Source organism: Anser cygnoides, chromosome Z, assembly GCF_040182565.1.
Source record: "Anser cygnoides isolate HZ-2024a breed goose chromosome Z, Taihu_goose_T2T_genome, whole genome shotgun sequence".
Taxonomy (NCBI): domain Eukaryota; kingdom Metazoa; phylum Chordata; class Aves; order Anseriformes; family Anatidae; genus Anser; species Anser cygnoides.
Window position 1 is genome coordinate 62,394,901 of NC_089912.1, and position 19,406 is coordinate 62,414,306.

Here is a 19,406-nt window from a genome sequence, read left to right on the forward strand (position 1 = left end):
CACTACTTACCTGTGAGAAGAGGCCGACCCCCAGCTCCCCACACCTTCCTTTCAAGTTGCTGTAGAGAGCCACAAGCTCTGCCCCAAGCCTCCTCCAGACTAAACACCCCCAGCTCCCTCAGCCACTCCTCATAGAACTTGTGCTCCACACCCTTCACCAGCTTCACAGTCCTTCTCTGGACACGCTCGAGCACCTCAATGTCCTCCTTGTAGCGAGGGGCCCAAAGCTGAACACAGCACTCAAGGTGCGATCTCACCAGAGCAGAGTACAGGGGGACAATCACCTCCCTGGTCCTGCTGGCTGCATTATTCCTGATACTATTCCTGAAGCCAACACAAGCTCAGGGTTTTCCAGAGCCCTACTGGTCCTTCTCCAGTTATTTCACTCCCAGAGGTTTCACCACAGACCCATTTGGAGTCCCAAGTTCTCCTCGTGATCAGAAAATCAAAGGGCTCTGTTACAGTCACTTGTCATGCCTGCTGAGAGCAATGCCCAAACAGTCCAGAAACAGGAAATAGTTCTGGAACAATATTATTTGCAGTTAAATGCAGTTTAACCTATATTACATTATATTGCACCTGTATTATGTGGAGTTAACAATGGAGTGAAATCCAGCTGGCAACCGGTCACGAGTGGTGTTCCCCAGGGGTCCATGTTGGGGCCCATCCTCTTTAATATGTTTATGGATGATTTGGACAAGGGAATTGAGTGCACCCTCAGTAAAGTTTGCAGATGACACCAAGTTGGAGGGAAGTGTCGATCTGCCGCAGGGTAGGAAGCCCCTGCAGAGGGACCTGGACAGGTCGGATTGATGGGCAGAGGCCAGTGGGATGAGGCTCAACATGGCTGTGCCAGGTCTTGCACTTTGGCCACAACAACCCTGTCATCCCCCTGCAGTCTGGTTCCCAGCTGGATGAGCTGATCGTCCCCCTGTCCTCTGCTCTGGTGAGGCCGCACCTCGAGTTCTGTGCTCAGTTCTGGGCCCCTCACTACAAGGAGGACACCGAGGGCCTGGAGCGTGTCCAGAGAAGGGCTGTGAAGCTGGTGCAGGGCCTGGAGCACAAATGTTAATGAGGAGTGGCTGAGGGAGCTGGGGGTGTTTAGTCTGGAGAAGAGGAGGCTCGGGGCAGAGCTTGTGGCTCTCTACAGCAACTTGAAAGGAAGGTGTGGGGAGCTGGGGGTCGGCCTCTTCTCACAACTAAATAGCGATAGGACCAGAGGGAATGGCCTCAAGTAGCACCAGGGGAGGTTCAGGTTGGAAATGAGGAGACATTTCTTCGCAGAAAGAGTGGTCAGGTGTTGGATTGGGTTGTCCAGGGAGGTGGTGGAGTCACCATCCCTGGGGCTGTTTATGGAAAGGCTGGACGTGGTGCTTAGGGACAAGGTTTTGTGGGTGTGTGAGAAACAGAATCACAGAATCACAGAATTGAAGGGGTTGGAAGGGACCTCGAAAGATCATCCGATCCAACCCCCCGCCAAAGCAGGTTCCTTAGAGCAGGCTGCCCAGGTAGGCATCCAGACGGGCCTTGAATATCTCCAGAGAAGGAGACTCCACAACCTCCCTGGGCAGCCTGTCCCAGTGCTCCGTCACCCTCACCGTGAAGAAGTTATTTCTCATGTTGGTGTGGAACTTCCTGTGCTCCGTCTTATGGCCATTACCCCTTGTCCTGTCCCCACAAACCACTGAAAAGAGGTTGGCCAAATCCCTCTGTCTCCCACACCTCAGGTATTTATTCACATTGATGAGATCCCCTCTCAGTCTTCTTTTCTCCCTGCTGAACAGACCCAGGTCTCTCAGCCTTTCTTCATAGGGAAGATGCTCCAAAACAAAGTTGTGTTTTTGCAGTAGAGAATTACTTTTCTGTATTCCAAGGTAGTTGTGTAGTCATAACAAGAAGTGCTAAGTAGATAAGTGTACAGTAGAAGGCCTCACTGTTCCAAAAGGAGGTAGAAGGTTGAGAAGAACAGGACGAGCCGTGTGAGAAAAGTAAAACAAAGATCACAAGTTCTCAAAATGTAAGAAAGGAGAAATTAAAGGGTTGAAAAAAAGAAAAAATGTATGGTATAGTGGAGCATCAGGTAGCTTGTGAACCTGTAGCACTCAGCCAGTGAGGAAACAGGGGAGGTGATCAAGCGTTGGGTGATAGGGAATAAAAGGTTACGATTTGTTTACTAAAATGCACTCCTGATTGACAGGACGCCTGCCATTGCAATCGCAAATAAAATAGCTCCACAGAAGATCCTGTCTGAAGAAAATTATTTGAGATTTTTCTCACAGGTGACAGTCGTGGTTGGGGGTGGTTGGAGCAGATGATCATGGAGGTTCTTTTCCAGCATTACTGATTCTATGATTTTTTTTTAGTGTTAGGCTCTTTTGCCAGGCTGAACACAGGGAGGCACCCCATTGACACAGAGGAATCCCAGAAGGTGCCATGCCAAGGGATAGCTGCAATACAGGAGGAAAAGGGAGAACAAGAGGATGCCAGAGACTAATGCAGAGCAGCGAGTGGGTGGCAGAGCAGGGCATGTGAGAGCACTTGGTGCAGCTTCTGGCAGCGCCCCCGGGTAGAAATGGCAACCCCGACTGCATGGTGACAGCACAGGTGAGAAGGAAGGTAGGTGGTTTGACTCCCCATGATGGGGAATTTCAGGTTCTGAGCCAGGAAAAGAGAGAAATTGGTTCCTTTCAAATTTATCCTGCTGTGCGTTTTTACCACTGGGTTCTGTACTGCACCTCTGCTTGCCTGAAGCGTAGCAGATGTACCCTTCTGGTGTTCCTTTGTCCTGAGGCCTGCCATATTAAGGCAGGGCTTGCTTATTCTGGTGGAAATTGGTCCCTGCTTGGCTTTCTGCTGAGCAGGTGGGGTTGGTAAAGGTGACTGGGGCAGAATGTTTGTTCTGCCCCTGGCATCTCAATGTGTATGTACCCTGATTTTGTTCTTTTCTGTGGTCTTATTTCCTTTGCTGCTGTTTGTTCATCCTCTGTCTGTTGACCTCCCTTGACTCTCCACTTCAGTAGAGAGAGCATCAAATCTCATTTTACCGTAAGCAATATCTGAAAATTAATCAGTGTTTTTTGTGCTTCTGCCCTTTTAGCTTAGAGTACACAGATTTAGGTGGCCAGCATCCTGGACTGACCTCGTTGTTTATTACAGAGATGGCAGGAGCTACAACAGTTCCTACAGGTTGGAAGCAGCAAGACCTCCCTATTCCCCATCTTTTCCCAATAAGATACAGGTGCCTTTGGAGCTGAATTGAAATTCAGACCAAAGAGTGCACAGGTAGTGTTGATTCTCCGGAGGCAACTGTTGATATTTTGTTATATTACTGCTGGGGGGAGGAAATTAATTATAACTCCAAAGTTTCACAAGCTTTGTGACAAACATGTCTGCAGCTCCATAATCTGTGCGGATTTAATCAGTATTATTAGCATTCTTTCATCCCGACTTGGCAATCCTTTGCTAATCAATATGGATGTTTGATGTGCAGCATGCAACAACAAAGGCTGAGAGCTCTTGGGATGCTCTAGTCAGATGGTGTGGTGCCAGCTGGAGGATGTATCCAAATATCACACAGAATCCAGCCTAGGAACATTTGGAATAAGAGAAAATTAAACAAGGATACTGGGACAAAAATCATTGTAGACTTCTTTCCGCTGTGCATGGAGTAAATACAAATGAGAAGATGAAGTATATCACTGCCAAAGCTTCCAGAAGAGAGGAATGAAGGAATTCCTTTATTGTATTCCCTTGGGAGGCTGCAGTCAGAGACCCTTGCTCTGAATGTTCAGCACATCAGGGTTGGAAGAGGAGACCCTGCATTAAACACTGCAAAGTTTTGACCAGGCCTGGCAGGCAAATCTTACCTACTTAGCTATTTAACTCACTCCCCTCTGCCTATGTCAGCACTTCGTCTGCCATTTTAAGGATTTGCGACCTTTTCAGTTTTCCAGCTACTAAAGAATAATCTTGTGAAGGTGCAAATCCCTCCGGACTGTATGCTTAAGCTTACTTCAGGCTTACTTTTCTTAGTCACCTATGGCAGATTTCTTAAAATAGGCAGTCCTGAAAAAAGTCCCCTTTTTCCACGGGCTGAAAAACACCATTTTGGTGCTTTGACATTCTACTTGCCAAAAGGAAAGGAGGGGAAAAAAACACTTAAGAATATCACCCTGTTACTGATTCAGAAGTCTGTTCTACTTCTGTATTACAGACAGTAAGTGAAAATCATCTATTCTTCAGGGGCTCGGACTGCAAGCAGACCATCCCTCCTCATGCTAACACTCACTTCTACTTTCTACACTACACTACCCCGGTCTCTTGGACTGATCAGACAATTAGTCCAGCTGAGCTGGAGTTCAGAGAAGGTTTTCACAACTTAGTCTGAAGTTTGTATTTCCTTTGTGCCTGTTCTTTTTTTCCCAGGTATATCGCCTGATCTAACAAAAATACTGCTCTTCTCTGCAGACTGTTATTACAGCCTTAACCTGTGACACCTGCATCAACAGCACTATCTTTCTCCAAAATGCTCTCCGGTAGCCTCAGAGAGCCGGTGCAATCCAGTTGTACTTAGATTGTGTAAGGAAGAGGCTCCATGTGAAGAAACCAAACTCAGGCTTGAGTTGAGTTTGCAGGGAATTAGGAATTCTCTCTGGCTGTAGCAGAACAATTGAAAGTCTTGAATGCAAAGTGGAGTTGTGTCAAGATGCGTTACCCCTGGGTGTACCAGAGATTGCTGGTACACGTAGACTTGGGGTGAAACTTCAAAGATGCTGTCTAGAAATGGGATGTGATGTATTTGACTGTGTTAAAGTGCATGCAGAAGCAAGGCTTCAGCACTGCTTGTACTGGAAAGAGTAGCCATTTGAGTTGTGGATGTAAGCCCTCCTAGCATAGATGCCATTCATTGATTCACGGCATTAAAGGAAGAAAGAGTAATGAAATCATTGTCTGGCCTTCATATAGCCCAGGCCATTAAAATTCCTAACATCCATGGGCTGCATTACTCTGTCATGTCTCAGCATCATCCTGGGAATTCGTGCTGGACTGCCAGATCTCCCTTCCAGAGCCGGTGCGTGCCTGGTCAGACCCTCTGCTGTAGGTGCCGCCTGCAGCCCTTTGTCCAGGTTTACCTTGTCATTTGGCAGCGTGAACAAGATGATGCACTTTCATGTGGTGAGATTCTGGAATTGCTCAGTACAACTGCCTTATCCCCCTTGTTACTTTCCTTTCCTCCAATATTTTTCACAAAACATCTGCAGTGACTTCGTACTTACTGAGGAGACTTCAGCACGTCCGAGCCTGATACTGATCCTGCAGAACTCTGCTGTAAACACCCGTTTTGGGGAAGGATGTTGACAGATGTTATTCCGTGCAGTGCATGCTCTGCTAATGGTGAGTGCTGAGCTTGTTCTGTCAAACTCCCCAATTTAATTCTGTGACATGCTCACTGTTACCTTTATCAGCTAAACGATCTCTGAGAATTAAATAGGCTTTTTTTAACAAGACTTATGTTCCACACAACCATGTTGCCTGGCATTAATTTTATGTCTAGCCTTGAATTCTCTACGAAGCAAGCCCCTTATCAGTTTTTCATTATTTTGCCTGTGACATCAAGGAAAGTACTCTGCAGGTATCTGGTCACCCTCTGTGCCCTGCTCGAACAGTGGCATGCTTCCAGCCTCTTAAAATTTCCCAAGATTAAAATTATCACCATGAAGCCAGACATTTCCCTGGCCAGCTCTTAAAGAGCTCTTGGGTGTAGTCACCGTAGGGCTGCTGATAGAACGCCATTTCTGACAGGCAGATGTTCCTGCCCACCAGTCAGTCTGTGAGTTAACAACCGGCTGTTCGTTCTGTCCCAATGCGACACTAGCATAGTGCTTCCTAGTGGAGAAGGAATTAGTGGAACAGGTATTCCTGGGACACTTTTGCTTTTATACTCACCTGCTAGTGCTTTTAAAACCATCTAGAAGTGGGCTAATACAATTGCTACAAATTGTTTTTTTAAGAGGTTAAAAGTTATTACAAACAAACAAAAAATCCTTTTGCTGTTATAGCTTATACCAGTTCCTCTAGCAGAATGGTGTAAATTAATTTGTTTTATCTGTTTCTTTTCTAAGTTAGGTCACAGGCAACTCATAGTTTATCAACCAAAGACACCGGTTGTTTACATGCAGAGCTAGTTCATTCTGGAATGGCTGATTAGCTCAGCTGTAGTGTCCCACAGATGCCAGGCTAGTTCAGGTCCCTGACACATCAACAACATCCTGATCCTGTAGGGACTTTCAGCCATCCTTGCACCATGTTCCACAGGGCATCTTGCATTGCTCATGGAGAATCTGTCTTTATCAGCCATTTTTAATGTGCCTAGTGGGATCTCAGCCCTCCCTTACTCCAGAAAATGGAGATGTGCCTGTAATTGGCACTCACCAGTCACACTGGTGGGTCCGTGGACAGAAGAAACCCCTGGAACAGTAAAGCTTTTGATGGAAAAAAAAATAAAAATCAGGCACTGATTACAGTGGCTGCAAATCTTTCTGCTGAGACTTCAGCATCCCTGGAACATGACCCATGCTCTGTTTATGTCTTTGGCACAAACAGTCCAGGCAACTGTCAAGTTGACCTTTTGACCACAGCTCTACACTTAAAGTCTCGTGGCTTCTCTCTTACCTCTGCCAGCTCATGGCGCACCAAAATGAAGAGGGAAAGCTACTGCCATGCGGGGCGTAACTTTCAAGCAGCTGATCGGCAGCTCCCACATGCCACTTTGGCTCCATGTTTCCTTGAGCTTTGCTGAAGGCTTCCTGACACTTGTTCTTCCAGATGAGGAGGTTGGGGGTGGGGACCAAGGAAGGTGGGTGGCAAAGCACTTGTTTTTTAATACGCTGTGAACTTGCTGATTGTCAGCCTCTGACAGAATGGGCTGCCCGTGCCCCAAGAACACCTCAAGCAGTGCGTTCCTGGCATTTCTCCATTTATGAATCCATTTACCGGACCTTGAAAGCACCTTGCACTGGGAAAGGCTATCCCACTTCTCCACGCAGAAGCAGACAGGATGAGTACAGATATGGCTGTGAAAAAAACACTTAAACACAACCAGTTTGAAACTATTCCCAAAGTGCCATTCTGCTCTTGCTTCCTTGCTCTGTGACAGCGGTGCCACCAGCTGGCAGGAGCTGACATCCGGAGCCACAAGGAGCAGAAACAAAATACACCCAACCAGGAAAGTGATGACAGCCAGGCGGACCTGCAGCAGCTGGGCTGGGAGCTGGAGGCAGGCAGCAGATTGAGTGTTGAAAGGGAGGGATAACGTGCGCTGCCGCAGGGTTTGTAGCGTGCTGTAAAAGCACGATCGATAGCTGCATGGCCCCGGTGCAGTCTCCAGGCCAAGGAATGCAGCGGATCTCACGTTGGATCCACAGCCAGAAATGGTGATGGCCACTCACAGGCATGTCGAGCAGGGCCTCTGTGAGAAAGCACCGAGGGAACTTGGACTGCTCAGGCTGGGGATGAAGACCACAGCCACGAAACAGTGGCAGTGAAAAGCCCGTTCAATGCAGACCACCTGCCCTACAGAAGGGTACAAACTGCTCCATCTGCACAGGGAATTGGAAGACGAGGGGACTTGCAAACTAGGTGATGTGACAACTGGGGAAGGATTTGGGTGGTTTATTGCTGAGATCTAAGCTGGACGCACACCTAGGAGGAGGTCTGAGAGGACTGTTTTGGGGCTTCCTGAGGTCCTCAGCCATCTCGTCCTTTTTGGTCCAGCATGTCAGCTTGCAGCTACTTGACAGAGGATTAGATGCAGCTGGGGAGTTGGTAACAGTCATTGCCAGAAACATCTCTACAGCTTAAAGTAACTTATGCCCTTCACTCTCTCTCCCTTTCCTACTTCCTGTAGAAACAAAAGTGGACCCATTCTATACCATCCAGCGGAAATGTGGCCATCAAGGGACAGAGCACAGCTCACGAGCAGGTCATCTCCAACTTCCACACTGAGGGCTTGGAACCAGCTCATCTGCATCTATGGCTGTGACAGGAGGCAATCCAGGAGCCACAAGCTGTGCAGCTAACATTGCTTTCTAGCCTCTGCCCACCACATGTGTAACCAATAATTTCCTGTGTATTTCCAGGGCCAGGCAACTTTTTTTTTTCTTCTCAGATCTCAAACAATTTTGGTGGTATAAGGCTTAGTAAGATGACAGCATTCACGCGCCTTTTGGACTTTGCTCTTCCTTTTCTCTCTTTTTCAGGCATTCCCAAGCCTCAGGAACGCCTACTACAGCACTACAGGGAGCAGAGATGGTGCTGCTGGGAACATGCTCTCATAGCTTGCATCTAAAGCTGCAGTATGTCCGTGACAAACCTCCATGGAAATGAGCAGCTCAGGGTAAGTGTGAGAAAGGAGAGAATGCATGAGAGGCTTTTAGACACGTTGTCTTAACCCCCAACATAAAGCTTAGAGGTTTTGAGGACATTTCTCCCTCCCAGCACCTCTAAGTATTTCCTTCTTAGAAAAATAGTGGTTGAAAGGAAAGCTTTGCTTCAGAACAAATGAGGTACCAGAAGAAAACAGAAAGGAGAGGCTTTGAAGAGCTTAACATTTCCAACTCTGCCATTGGATACATTTCCTATGGAAGCAAATGGTTTTACTTCAGCTGTACAGAGAACATGAGCGGTTTTTAAACTGTGGAAAACAGGAACAAGTTGAAAACCTGCCCTTAGGGTATAAATCCAGGCACTGGCGAAGGGTGGTGGTCAGGAACAAAAACAAAACAAAAAAAGTTTCACTATTTTCTTTGAATCAGTCACATAAGCACAAAGGCTGGACTGTTAAAGGTCGAAAAATCAAGTCTGTTTGCCTACAAACTGGCTTGAATTTACTCATAGTGAGAGGATTAGCAAATAAAATAAACCATCAGTCAAAGCCAACACACTATACAAATACATTTTATTTAGAGATACCCATAGTAAGATGCACAAATACTTTTTGTTCACCAATTTCCAGATCACACAACTTCAAGTAGTGGAAAAACAAACTGCAGTTAATTACAATTATCTATATAACAAGGCAGTAGTAAAAGATCCATTTGTCAGACTACAGCATGGTTAACGATACTCAGGTGAGAATATACAGATTTAGGTATTTAAAAAGTGCATGGGTCATCGCCGCATACACTAACATGCTTTTTTCAAAGAGCAACATCTTTCTGGCATGTGAACACAGTAACCCGGTTAATGCAAGATGGAAAGTTAGGCTCTTCGTTTGATCTGGAAACGCATCTATTAACAGTTTTACCCCAAACAGCAAATTAAGAGTTGTGACTGACAGATGGAAAGCAATCTGTAAAAATTACTGTTACGTTGTCCATGTAGTCAAGCAACACAGAGGTGACCTAAAAAGATCAGTTCCAGCCTACACCTCCACAGCTCTTCTACCACAGTCTTCGGCAGAGTGCAGAGTACTCGATTGCATTTAGCAAGCTGGCAGAAGAGCTGTAATCAGAGATCCAAACTCTTGCACCCATACTGAGTTCTTCCACACAACTGGAGATCTCAGTCCTCGTATTTCAAAGATCCCACGTTCTACACGCGAGCACGTCAACTCGATCACGTATTGCTGGGTTTGCTTTTGTATTCCCATCTAACAGAGGGAAAATAGGAAGTGGTGCTGATCTGAGAGAGTAGCTGCATTGGTTTAAAGTTGTAATTAAAACACGCGGAACCTGGTCTCTTCTCTCCAGTGTCTCTCTAAAGCAAGGGAGTTCAGCAGGTTCCACTGCTCAATGCAATTCCCTTTTTGCTTTTAAACAGGGATGGTGCTGTATGGTGCTTGGGAAAGACCAGCAAGGACTGGTGTATGGATGATAACACTTAAGAGCAAGAAACAAGAATTAAATCAGTCTTCAGTTAAACTTCTTGCATTGCAAACAAAGTGAGACAGAGACTGACTTTTGCATTATAGTTGAGAGGCACATTTTGTATTGATGAACAGAAACCCCCAGTTAACATTGCAACTTTCTGTGGATTAGAACACAGCCAAACCTCCTGTTAAAGTAATTTTTTTAAAAAAGGTAATCTGTTCTTCTATTTTAAATTCTTAGACTGCTCCCTCACCTATTCTGCACAGAGATACCTTTCCATTTGTGTGTATGCAGCTGCTTTTCCTCCCAAAAAATTGTTTAGGAGAGACCTGTTTCTGCGCACCTTACAAGTAGACAAAATTCTGATGCTTCACCTGGGTGGGCCCCTGTACCACGTTCAGGAGAGAGCTGAGAAGTCACTAACATACTGTATATTTGCAGTGAACCCCAGAATAAGTAAGAAAAAAGCCACCCAATTGAAATAATCAGCAGTATGGGAATCAACTCCTTCATGGCACAGGAATGAGTTTGGAGCAAAGCCCTTCAGGCTGAAAGGAGGATACCAGCTCAGGGAGACATCCAGGGCTGAGTTAAATGAAAAGGCAGACAGCAAACAATTCAGCAAGGGGTTGTCTGAGCAAGTGCAGAAGTCTCAGACTGCAGCGGGGCTCACCCCTAGACTTGGCAGAACTGGTAAGCCATGAGACGACAGGGAACTTGCTCGAGTCTCAGGGGCCAGAAGGTGGCATGAAGGGAGAATGGAGACAAAGCGTTTTGAACAAGAGTGACAGAGCCTGCTAGAAGTTTCTCATCCGGGCCTTTCTGTACTGGTCCTATATCACCTGTGTTGTAAGAGAAACCCAGAGCAGTCAACTGAAGCTGTAACACCCAGCTGGCCTGGCACACCCTGCACATACAGCTCACGCTGACTGAGCAAGCGACCAGGTAGATGAAGCTGCAGGCTCCATCCCAGCAGGAAGCCCACGGAGGTGGCTGGTGGCAGCAAAGCACAGTGTTTGTAGTCAGCCATGAAAACAAAGACAAGTGCACTGGTAACCTTCGTCGATGAGGGAGAGGGTGACTGACCACTGGTTGTTCCCCATGCCATCTTCACAGCTCATCCTGAGGTGGATGACCAGCAGTCTCACAAGTTCTGGGACCAGTTCTGCAGTCTTAAAAGCACAAAGCAAAACCTCAGGGCTTCCATTGCTCAAACATCAGCTCATCTGCATGTAGCCAGCCCTTGGTATTACTGCTAGCTAAAGCTAATAACAGCTGTTGCCTTCTGAGCACAGGGCTAGAGTTCAGCTCATAGCATAGCACAGTTTTTTCCACAATCCATCAAATGCATATGACAGAGTACGTGGAGAAAGGCTCCAAATGGGATTAAAAGTCAGCAGTAAGTCAGTGATGCACCTTCCTGCCTTTGCCTCAAAGGATTTTTAGCTGTGATGCTGAATAACAAGGATGTTATTCAATTGTTGATTGGCCAAGGATGACAATTCTCTGGTTGACTAACACACCACTGGATCAGTCTTAACCAAATGAAACAGGTGCTGGTGCTGGGCACCTCCACTTCGTGATCTGCTGACATCCACTGAACAACGCAGATATGTGAGAATTTCAGGCTTTGCAGAAGTGGAGTCTCCACATCCGAGTCAGCCAGCCAGAAACTGAAGTTTATGGTGAAAGAACAGCGGGACATGGGTTTTCTTTTCATTATGACTTGGTATTTTTCAGACTAGGCAAGCAGCTTTGAACCAATTTTTAAAAGTGAACTGGGAAGAAATGGGATATGGGTAAAGTGCTGAAGATAACAAAGTAGACAGACCAATCTGTTCTACTCTGCAAAGTGACCATGATAAAAATGGGACCTTACTAGATATCAAGAAACTTGACAAGAACAAAAAGAACTCCAGTTTAAATACGCACTGCGGTTCCAAGAACACACACAGCTAGAACAGGAGATACACTAACCTCAGTGCTCCTTGGCAACGTATCAATGCCAATAGCTTGATGACTAGCGATGCTGCTTCTAAAGACAAAGGTAGCCTCACGGATCAATTCAGTACTTAACTTCAGTTAGTAATGGATATACAAGCCCTTTTAGGGCAACAGGAAGCGAACAAGCATTCCTGTTTCCATGCTCTGACAAACAGATTAAGCTCAACAACTGGGAATGGACACACTCTATCCGTCATACCATCCTCTACCTGCAGAAGAGGCAGAAACCTGGCCCAAACTCCAGGTGTCAGTTTGAAAACCAAAATATACCATTTGCCAATTCAGAAGACAAAGTTAACATGTCATGTCTTTGTCTTGGGAAGAAAAAAAATCACTTTTCAGAGGAAAAAGTTCACAAGGTAGCTCTGAACGCTGAGCTTCACGTGCAGACAGGGTAGTTTTGCTTACTATCGGCAGTTTCCCACTGTTCCATTTGCGAGCTGCATTAAAAACTTTAAACAGTTTTACCTTACAGTTAAAAACATGCACTATAACATTTGAAAAGAGCTGTTACTGCTTCACTTGCCAGCTTCTGTGATAGTTCAGGATCCGGTGCTGTTCCAACACAGCTCATGACGGAAACAGCGAGCTGAGAAAGGCTCTGTTAAATGGGTGGAATTGCAGGAGTTGTTAACATCAGAACCTGGATTCAGAACAAAAGCCAGCAAGTGTCAGTGAGTGCTGATCCCCACCCCTCCCTGGCTTTGGATCTTTAAATACATTTGGGGGAAAAAAACATTAAAAACAGTTCACTGTAGGACATGCTACCCTCAGGCAACAAGTTGTGATCACCACACATTTTAAAAACACCTTGTGTAGTTTGTGCATCATATACAAGTACATCAGAGGTGATGGGGAAGATCCAGCATTTGTGTACACATTAACAAACAAGCAAGCACTGGTAGGTGTCACGGGTGAGACCGATCCCAAGACAAACCAGTGCGTTGATTTGCGTCTACACCACATCCTAAAACAAATAAAACGAGTCACAATTAACAGTACAAACCTGTTGCAACTTCAACACATACATCTTAGAAAAAGACAATGCACGTACCCAGCCCTAAGACAGTGACGAGTTGGTGAGATAACTTTACAAAGATCAAGGTACCAGAAGAGAAAGGCACGTTAACCTCTGGTTGGTCCATTTCGGTATTATTTGGATGAGTCAGTGATTTATATACCCTGAGACTGTGGGAGGCCTTGAAAAGGAAAGGAGACCAGGAGAATGGGCAAATAAAAAGTACAAGTTTAATGAGATTAAGATTCAGCACCTGAATTTTCCCTTTTAATAAGGGAATCTAAAAAAGCAGTTCCTAAGAAAACCAAGTATTGACTCCTAGATTTTTGTTCTGAGGTCAAAGAATCAACATCTAGGACTAGAGACATCTCCTTATATGCCGCAAGTGCTTTTATATACACCCCTCTCTGGCCATTAGACTGAGACCATGAATTTGTACGGAATCAAGTGTTTTGCTTGGTGATTTTTCAGTCCAGAAGCGGCAGCCGCTTTCCCAGCTCCAACAGCCCTGGCACCCTGTGTTAGGTCTGTGTGCACTTTCTTAGACTGTTCTGCTCCCAGCAGGTCACAAGAGGGAAAAGCTGTTAGAAAATGGCATTCAGTTTTTAATTGGGAAGATTCTTTTCTGTCAAAAGCATTTGTTTTTAATTAGCCAAGCACCACATGGTTCTGATAAAGCCGGCAAGCATCACAGGAAAAAAGATACTTCCTAATTTAAATCCTTAAAAATTAACATGGAAAAACCAAGAATGAAAGGGACATCTACTTGACCTCTGAAAACATTTCTGATTAAGCCCTTTTACAAGTACCTCCTGAGCAATGAATAAGCATCCCCTCTGTGTTTTTAAGCTCCTCAGGTGTTCTGAGACCAATACCAACCAGTTGGCTGGGCTTTCACCTTTTTTTCCCCCCTCGTGCTCCCTTGCCCATCCTCACCACCGTGAAACGACTGCTTGCAGAGGCAGGGGAAAGCACAGAGGAGTTCCCTTCAGACGAGACATGGCAGTATTCCTTCCACCCTCTTGTCTGCAATACGGACAAATTCCTGGTGTCTGTGCTTCAGAGACCTTAAGATAAGCTACTGAAGGCACTGCAACACTCAGAAATGCATTTTAAGTTGAGGTCACACCATGGGTTGGGGCTGCAGCGTGACCAGCAGTGCACAAAGGGGAATTTTCACTTGACTTCAAGCCAGAGAGCATGGAGCGCGGCGGTCCAGGGCTCAGCACAGACTGGCTGGAGAATCTGCTCCGCCTGCATCACATGCAGCCCTGCAACACCATCCCTACAGATGAGCTGTACCCAAGCTCAGTGACTGAGTTATAGCAGCAGTTGCAACATCAACTAATTAAGAACCTCTCCGACACCTTGAAGAAGTGAGTTTACGGAAAATAAGGGTATCAGACCACCACAAATAGATCTCAGAGCTCCCACCTGGCTGCTGTAAGATGCTGCTGCACTGCTGAGCTGCAGCGACTTGTGGACAATCTGTTCTTGGTTTCTTGCAATCAAACAAAGCAGGCAACCTCCAAAAAGCAGTCTAGGCAAGCCTGCTTTATTTCACAGCTGCACCAGGTGAGGGACATCCATTCACAAGGTCAGTTAGTGCCTCTCAGCTGAGGGGCAGAAATTAAGACACCAAACCACCACTTAACATAGCTGGATCACAACTTTAATCTTGTAGCTCTGCAGCTGCAAGCTATATACAAAGCAAGTGCTTAGTTGAAGGAAGGGAATGAAATTCTAGAGAAGAGTGACTGATACAGAAGTATCTTAATCCTTAAGATACAAAAATGCTGCCAAAGACTTGAAATGGAGGCAGCAAAGATATCCCCATAAAGACATTCAAGAGTCTCCCTCACTAAGGGAGTCACAAGAGTCACGCACAACGCGAACATAACTTTTGTGGACAGACTAAATACAGTCAGCTATCTGGGCACTATTGCAAAGCATCTTAAAATGGATCTAGGGGGAAAAATGAACAACTGAGACTAGGAACAAACACCTATGAAACTATTCTTTGGTAATTTACTCACCTTGGACCAACATCAGCAGCACTGATGAGGGAACCAAACAAGTGGACTCGCTTCTTTACAACAGTCCCAGGAAGCACCTGGGGAGAGCAGCAGCAATTCTCCTTGGCTGAGCTGACTGTCCAAGGAGGAAGGCTGGAGCAGCTACCAGGAACGAGGAGTTTGGGCAAGAGGCTGAGCACCACCCCCACCGCCACGCTCAAGCTAACACTGCTCTGTAGCTTCTGCTTCCTCGGGAACGTCCATCACGTAACACCCGATTGTTATCGAGGGGTTGCTACCCAGCACGTACAAGCTGGGTAGTACTGAACCAGTAATTAAGTCACTGGTTCGATTGCATGTAAGAATGAATATGGGAAATGTAATACCCGAATTAATAAGGTAGTCTACTCTAAAGTAGAGGGGTAAAATAAACAGCTTCCTACACTCACTAGCAGCACAAGATCCCATGTTCCTGAAAGGTCAAACAGCAGGAACAAAAGGTCTGAAGGTCTGTTACAATTAGTTATTTTCTCTCCTTCAGGTGCCTGATGTGAGATAAAGCAGGGTCTGCTCCCCTTCAGGAACAGCCTGTTACACTGTGTAATCCCATCAGTCAAACACGTAAGCCAGGGCCTCACTGCTCGGCGTTATTGATGAAGACACCGTGCACAAAGACGAGAGACCGTAAGGACACTGCCAGACTAGCTCTGGTCAGCCTGGCGGGAACAGCTTCAGCGACCAGAGCTACTCTCCTGCGGTGCTGTCATCTCCAGCAGAGACAGGAGAACAGAGCATGTCCCAGCCTTGTCTTTTCTCCTCAGCTTCAACCAAGTGCTCGTTTGGCACCACAGCAGCAAAGTCCAGGCGCACGCTGCTCCGGCGGCGACGAGGGCAGGGGGCAGGCATTCATCCCGGCAGAGGACAGAGGCATCGGTAACAAGGCAAGAGTTCCTGGTGCTGCCAAAAGACCAGGAGGAGCACCCCAGAGCCCTGCATTTTAGCCAAGTGGCAGAGAGGACCGGTACAGTGGAATGCACACGCTTCACAGGTAGACCCGAAAGGCATCAGACCTATCCTCCCCAACCACAGTCCCACGGGGAGTTCAAATGGAAAAGGCAGCAGGGGGCTCCAGGGAAAGATTGAGCATCTCCTACAGCAAGCTAGACGATGGTGGATGCTAATGCAACACGAGCTAACAGCAAGTTATCTTGCTACGTGGTAATCTTTTAGCCTGCATTAGACAAGTCTGAGACAAACTCTTTATCCTTACAGAAAAAAATTGTTTTTTTATACCAGTGGCTTATCAAAGCAGATGGCTAACAACCTGAACAGCTAAAAAAAAAAAAAAAGGAAAAAGTTTCCACAATCTGAGACAAAAGAGATCCTGGGTTTTAGGCAGTCTACAAAGAACCCATGAGCTACCACAGCAGCATACCCGGGAACCTTGTCTCACCTGCAAAATGGTTAGATACAGTTCATTTTTTAAAAAGAAAAAAAACTCACGTCCCTAGCCCCCCTCCCCGTTTTCCTTTCATCACCTCTGCAGGCCCTCAGTGTAACGTCACCCTGCCTTGCTGCAGGACAGCCAACTCAAACTCCAGCTGTACAAGCTGATACCTGGGACAGGCAGAAAAGGAACAAAAGACTTGTTTTTTTTCTTCCTGGCACTGCTGAAAACTACCATTAAAATGCAAACGCACTTTTGAGAACTCCTGTGCTTTTGCAGTTTGAGCGTGATGGGCAATACCCTGGGGAATCTGTCCCGGGGCTCCAATGAGTACAGCTTAAAATTACTGTATTCCTCTACATATAAACAGTGTCATTAGACTTGTACTTTTAAAAAATAAGATCAACCCAGGCCAGGGCCAGGCTCTGCAGATAAAGTAGTAGCTTATCTCTTATAAATATTTTTAATATTTTTTAATTACAAGTAGTCCTCGCTCCAGGTAATGTAACTGACACAAAGTACCTGCACACACGCAGCCCCTACACTTTCACAGAAAGCCCAGGAGCAACCACTCTAGTAGAAAGGAATCCTACCTCACAGCAAAGTAGGGGAGGGGGCACATGGCCAAGATAGCATAAATGCAAGGGAAAAGTCATTTGGAGCAAATATAATAAAAAGGGATTTCAAAAAGCCTTCATAAAAAGGATCGAGAAGGTTAAAGCAAAAACTGGTTCAAAAAGATGTAAAAAACTGTTGGAGACCAACAGAAAACTCTGCGAAAAATAACTTGCATTTAAATCAGAACTCAGTGGCATCACACAATTTAATTGTTACAAAAAAAAAGAAAACAAAAAATAAAATTGGAAATCTGTGTAAAGATCAGCATTTGTAAAGAGTTATCATTAGCTCCAGAGACCAGCGTAATTCCCATGAAGTCCTGATGGAAGGGGGCCTCCTGCCACAAAGAGTTTTGTTCCAGACGAGTCGTAGCAGTGGGTGTAAACAGCATTTGGGAAGAAATTAATTTCAGAAAAATAATTCCTCCAGGTTTCATCATGATTCTGTTAAAGGAAAGTTCAGACTGTTACTGATGCCAAACAAACAGAAAGCCTTGTTTCACAGAAGCAGAATGTAGTTTCCAGAGCCTAAGAGGGATCTTTTCCTCTGTTCCCTGAAGCTTCAGACAGAACAACTTGAATTAGAAGATACCAGAGCCTTCCTGAAGCTTTTTCTGAGGAGGTTTGCACCAAACAGTGGAGGTGGGGAGGGTGAAGGGTAGGGAAGATAGCAAGTCCCATTAATTTTTAAAGTTGCATCACAACGATAAGAAAGATAATGGAGAGAAGTCAGACATAGCCATTAACTGCTTTATAGTAACACACAGGACATTGAACTGAAGTGCCTGCCGTGGCATTATTTCAGGAAACCAGAGTTTCTAAAGCTGTATAAAGCTAAACTAAATCTCTCAGAGTACCACATTAAATTATCGTGCTTTTAAGGTAGACAACATAACTTGTTCAATGTACTAACAACTAGAAGATAGACTACAATCAAGAGGAAGAAGAACTAGTTAATTTATGGATCAGTGCATAAGCAGAGTAGTCAGTACGCCTTAAATTCAAGCAGCTGGCCACTCAATACCTTTGTGAAAACAATCTTGCAGCATTTCTTGATATTCATCATTACAGGTAACTCCCATTACTGTAAAAACAACTCGTTCAAGCCTTATAGCTACAAGCTACTACTCACCAGCCAACCTTTCCCTGTAGTCAACTTCAAAATTTCACTTCCTCCTAATTTCTGCTTCTGTCCATAGCAGGCACGTGGGGGCTTTTCATCCAGGAACCTCTGGGCTCTGATATCATAGAACAGTAAGGAGCCATGCCCTGTTCCCACTGTGATGATGTGTTCGTAGAAGCTCACTGATCGAATACCTGACGAACAGAGAAAGGACATAAAATCAATCCAGTGAGGACCAGGCACGCTTTGGCTCTGCAGTGCTGCTGCTTGATGTCTAATGCTGTCTTCAACAAAAACTACCTACCAGCTTTCTCCACATCAGTTTTCCCATTTCTATGGAGCAGTGTAGATAAATCCCATTTATACTACTGAAGCAGCAGGTTCAATTGTATATGTAACGTAATATACATATGTAAAATTGTATGTATGTGTGTATACACACACACTATTCCCCTTCTCTGAGGCCATCTGCTCCACTGACGGTGCACAGCAGGAAGCTTCATTCTCAGTAGGCCCCAGCTATGCCAGATAAGCAAAGATCTAAGACATTTAAGATCAAGAGCAAGCATGTTCTGTCTGCAATCAGCCTCTAAGTGAACCAGGAGGAGCGAGTGCATGGCAGCACGTAGTAGAAAGGATGCATATTGGTGTCTCCCACGAGCTCACCCTTATCTAGCTACCTGCCAAGCTGTGAGAAAGAGCCAATGAGAAAAATTACTCTGCTTCCACCACACACATTTTGCTGATCAACAGCAAGAGTAATTGTGTGCAACTACAATCATCACTAATCGCTTTGATACTAAATAATTTAAGATTGTGATGTTTCTTTAAGTTATCATTACTTGAGTAGTCTCACACAAACACCTTATTCTTTACAGCTGGCATCTTTAGCACTTCATTCAGCAGTGAAAACAGCAGGCATCGTACAACCCAAGCGACACCACATTCCTCAGGAGCAGTCTCAGGGAGATTCTGCATGTAGGAATTTACAGATCGCTAGATGTCCTGTCATCCGCTCTCCATTGTGCCAAAGCTTTGTTCTGTGTAAGCACTCTACCCTAAGCTACTGTTCCACATGGAAGAAATCCCACCGCTTTTATACTTTTTCTTCCCGCACAACATGATACTGGGTTATAAACTCAAGGCGTGCTCTTAAACCCTATTTAAGGTACCTTCTAATTCCAGCCTAAGCAAGCATCCAAACAGGAAGGGAAGAGAGTTACGCCAGCTACATCCACATTCCAACTGCTGTCACTATACCACGTGGGACTGGAAGTCATGAAACTTGTACCGTGCTGGAATATGTTCAGTGG

At 45.5% G+C, this 19,406-nt stretch overlaps 1 protein-coding gene and 1 long non-coding RNA gene across 4 annotated transcripts in view; one reads left to right on the forward strand and one right to left on the reverse strand.

Annotated features, from left to right (window-relative positions):
- The first annotated feature begins 581 nt into the window (after positions 1–581).
- LOC106045174 (uncharacterized) lies at positions 582–8,680 on the forward strand. Of its 2 annotated transcripts, none has more exons than XR_010827867.1 (3): positions 582–2,279; positions 2,364–2,616; positions 8,259–8,680. It is a non-coding gene; the product is annotated as an uncharacterized lncRNA (long non-coding RNA). The 2 variants fall into 2 exon arrangements; XR_010827868.1 differs by lacking the exon at positions 8,259–8,680 and adding an exon at positions 3,098–3,847.
- Positions 8,681–8,939: 259 nt separating this feature from the next.
- Positions 8,940–19,406, reverse strand: part of DCAF12 (DDB1 and CUL4 associated factor 12) — a 30,883-nt gene continuing 20,416 nt past the window's right edge. For both annotated transcript variants that reach the window (XM_048048540.2, XM_066988572.1), the window contains exons 8-9: positions 18,103–18,287; positions 8,940–17,414 (exon numbers count right to left, since the gene is read on the reverse strand). In XM_048048540.2, the coding sequence (XP_047904497.2) occupies positions 17,256–17,414; positions 18,103–18,287 (344 nt within the window). In that variant the 3' untranslated portion in view covers positions 8,940–17,255. The remainder of the gene's footprint in view (positions 17,415–18,102; positions 18,288–19,406) is intronic.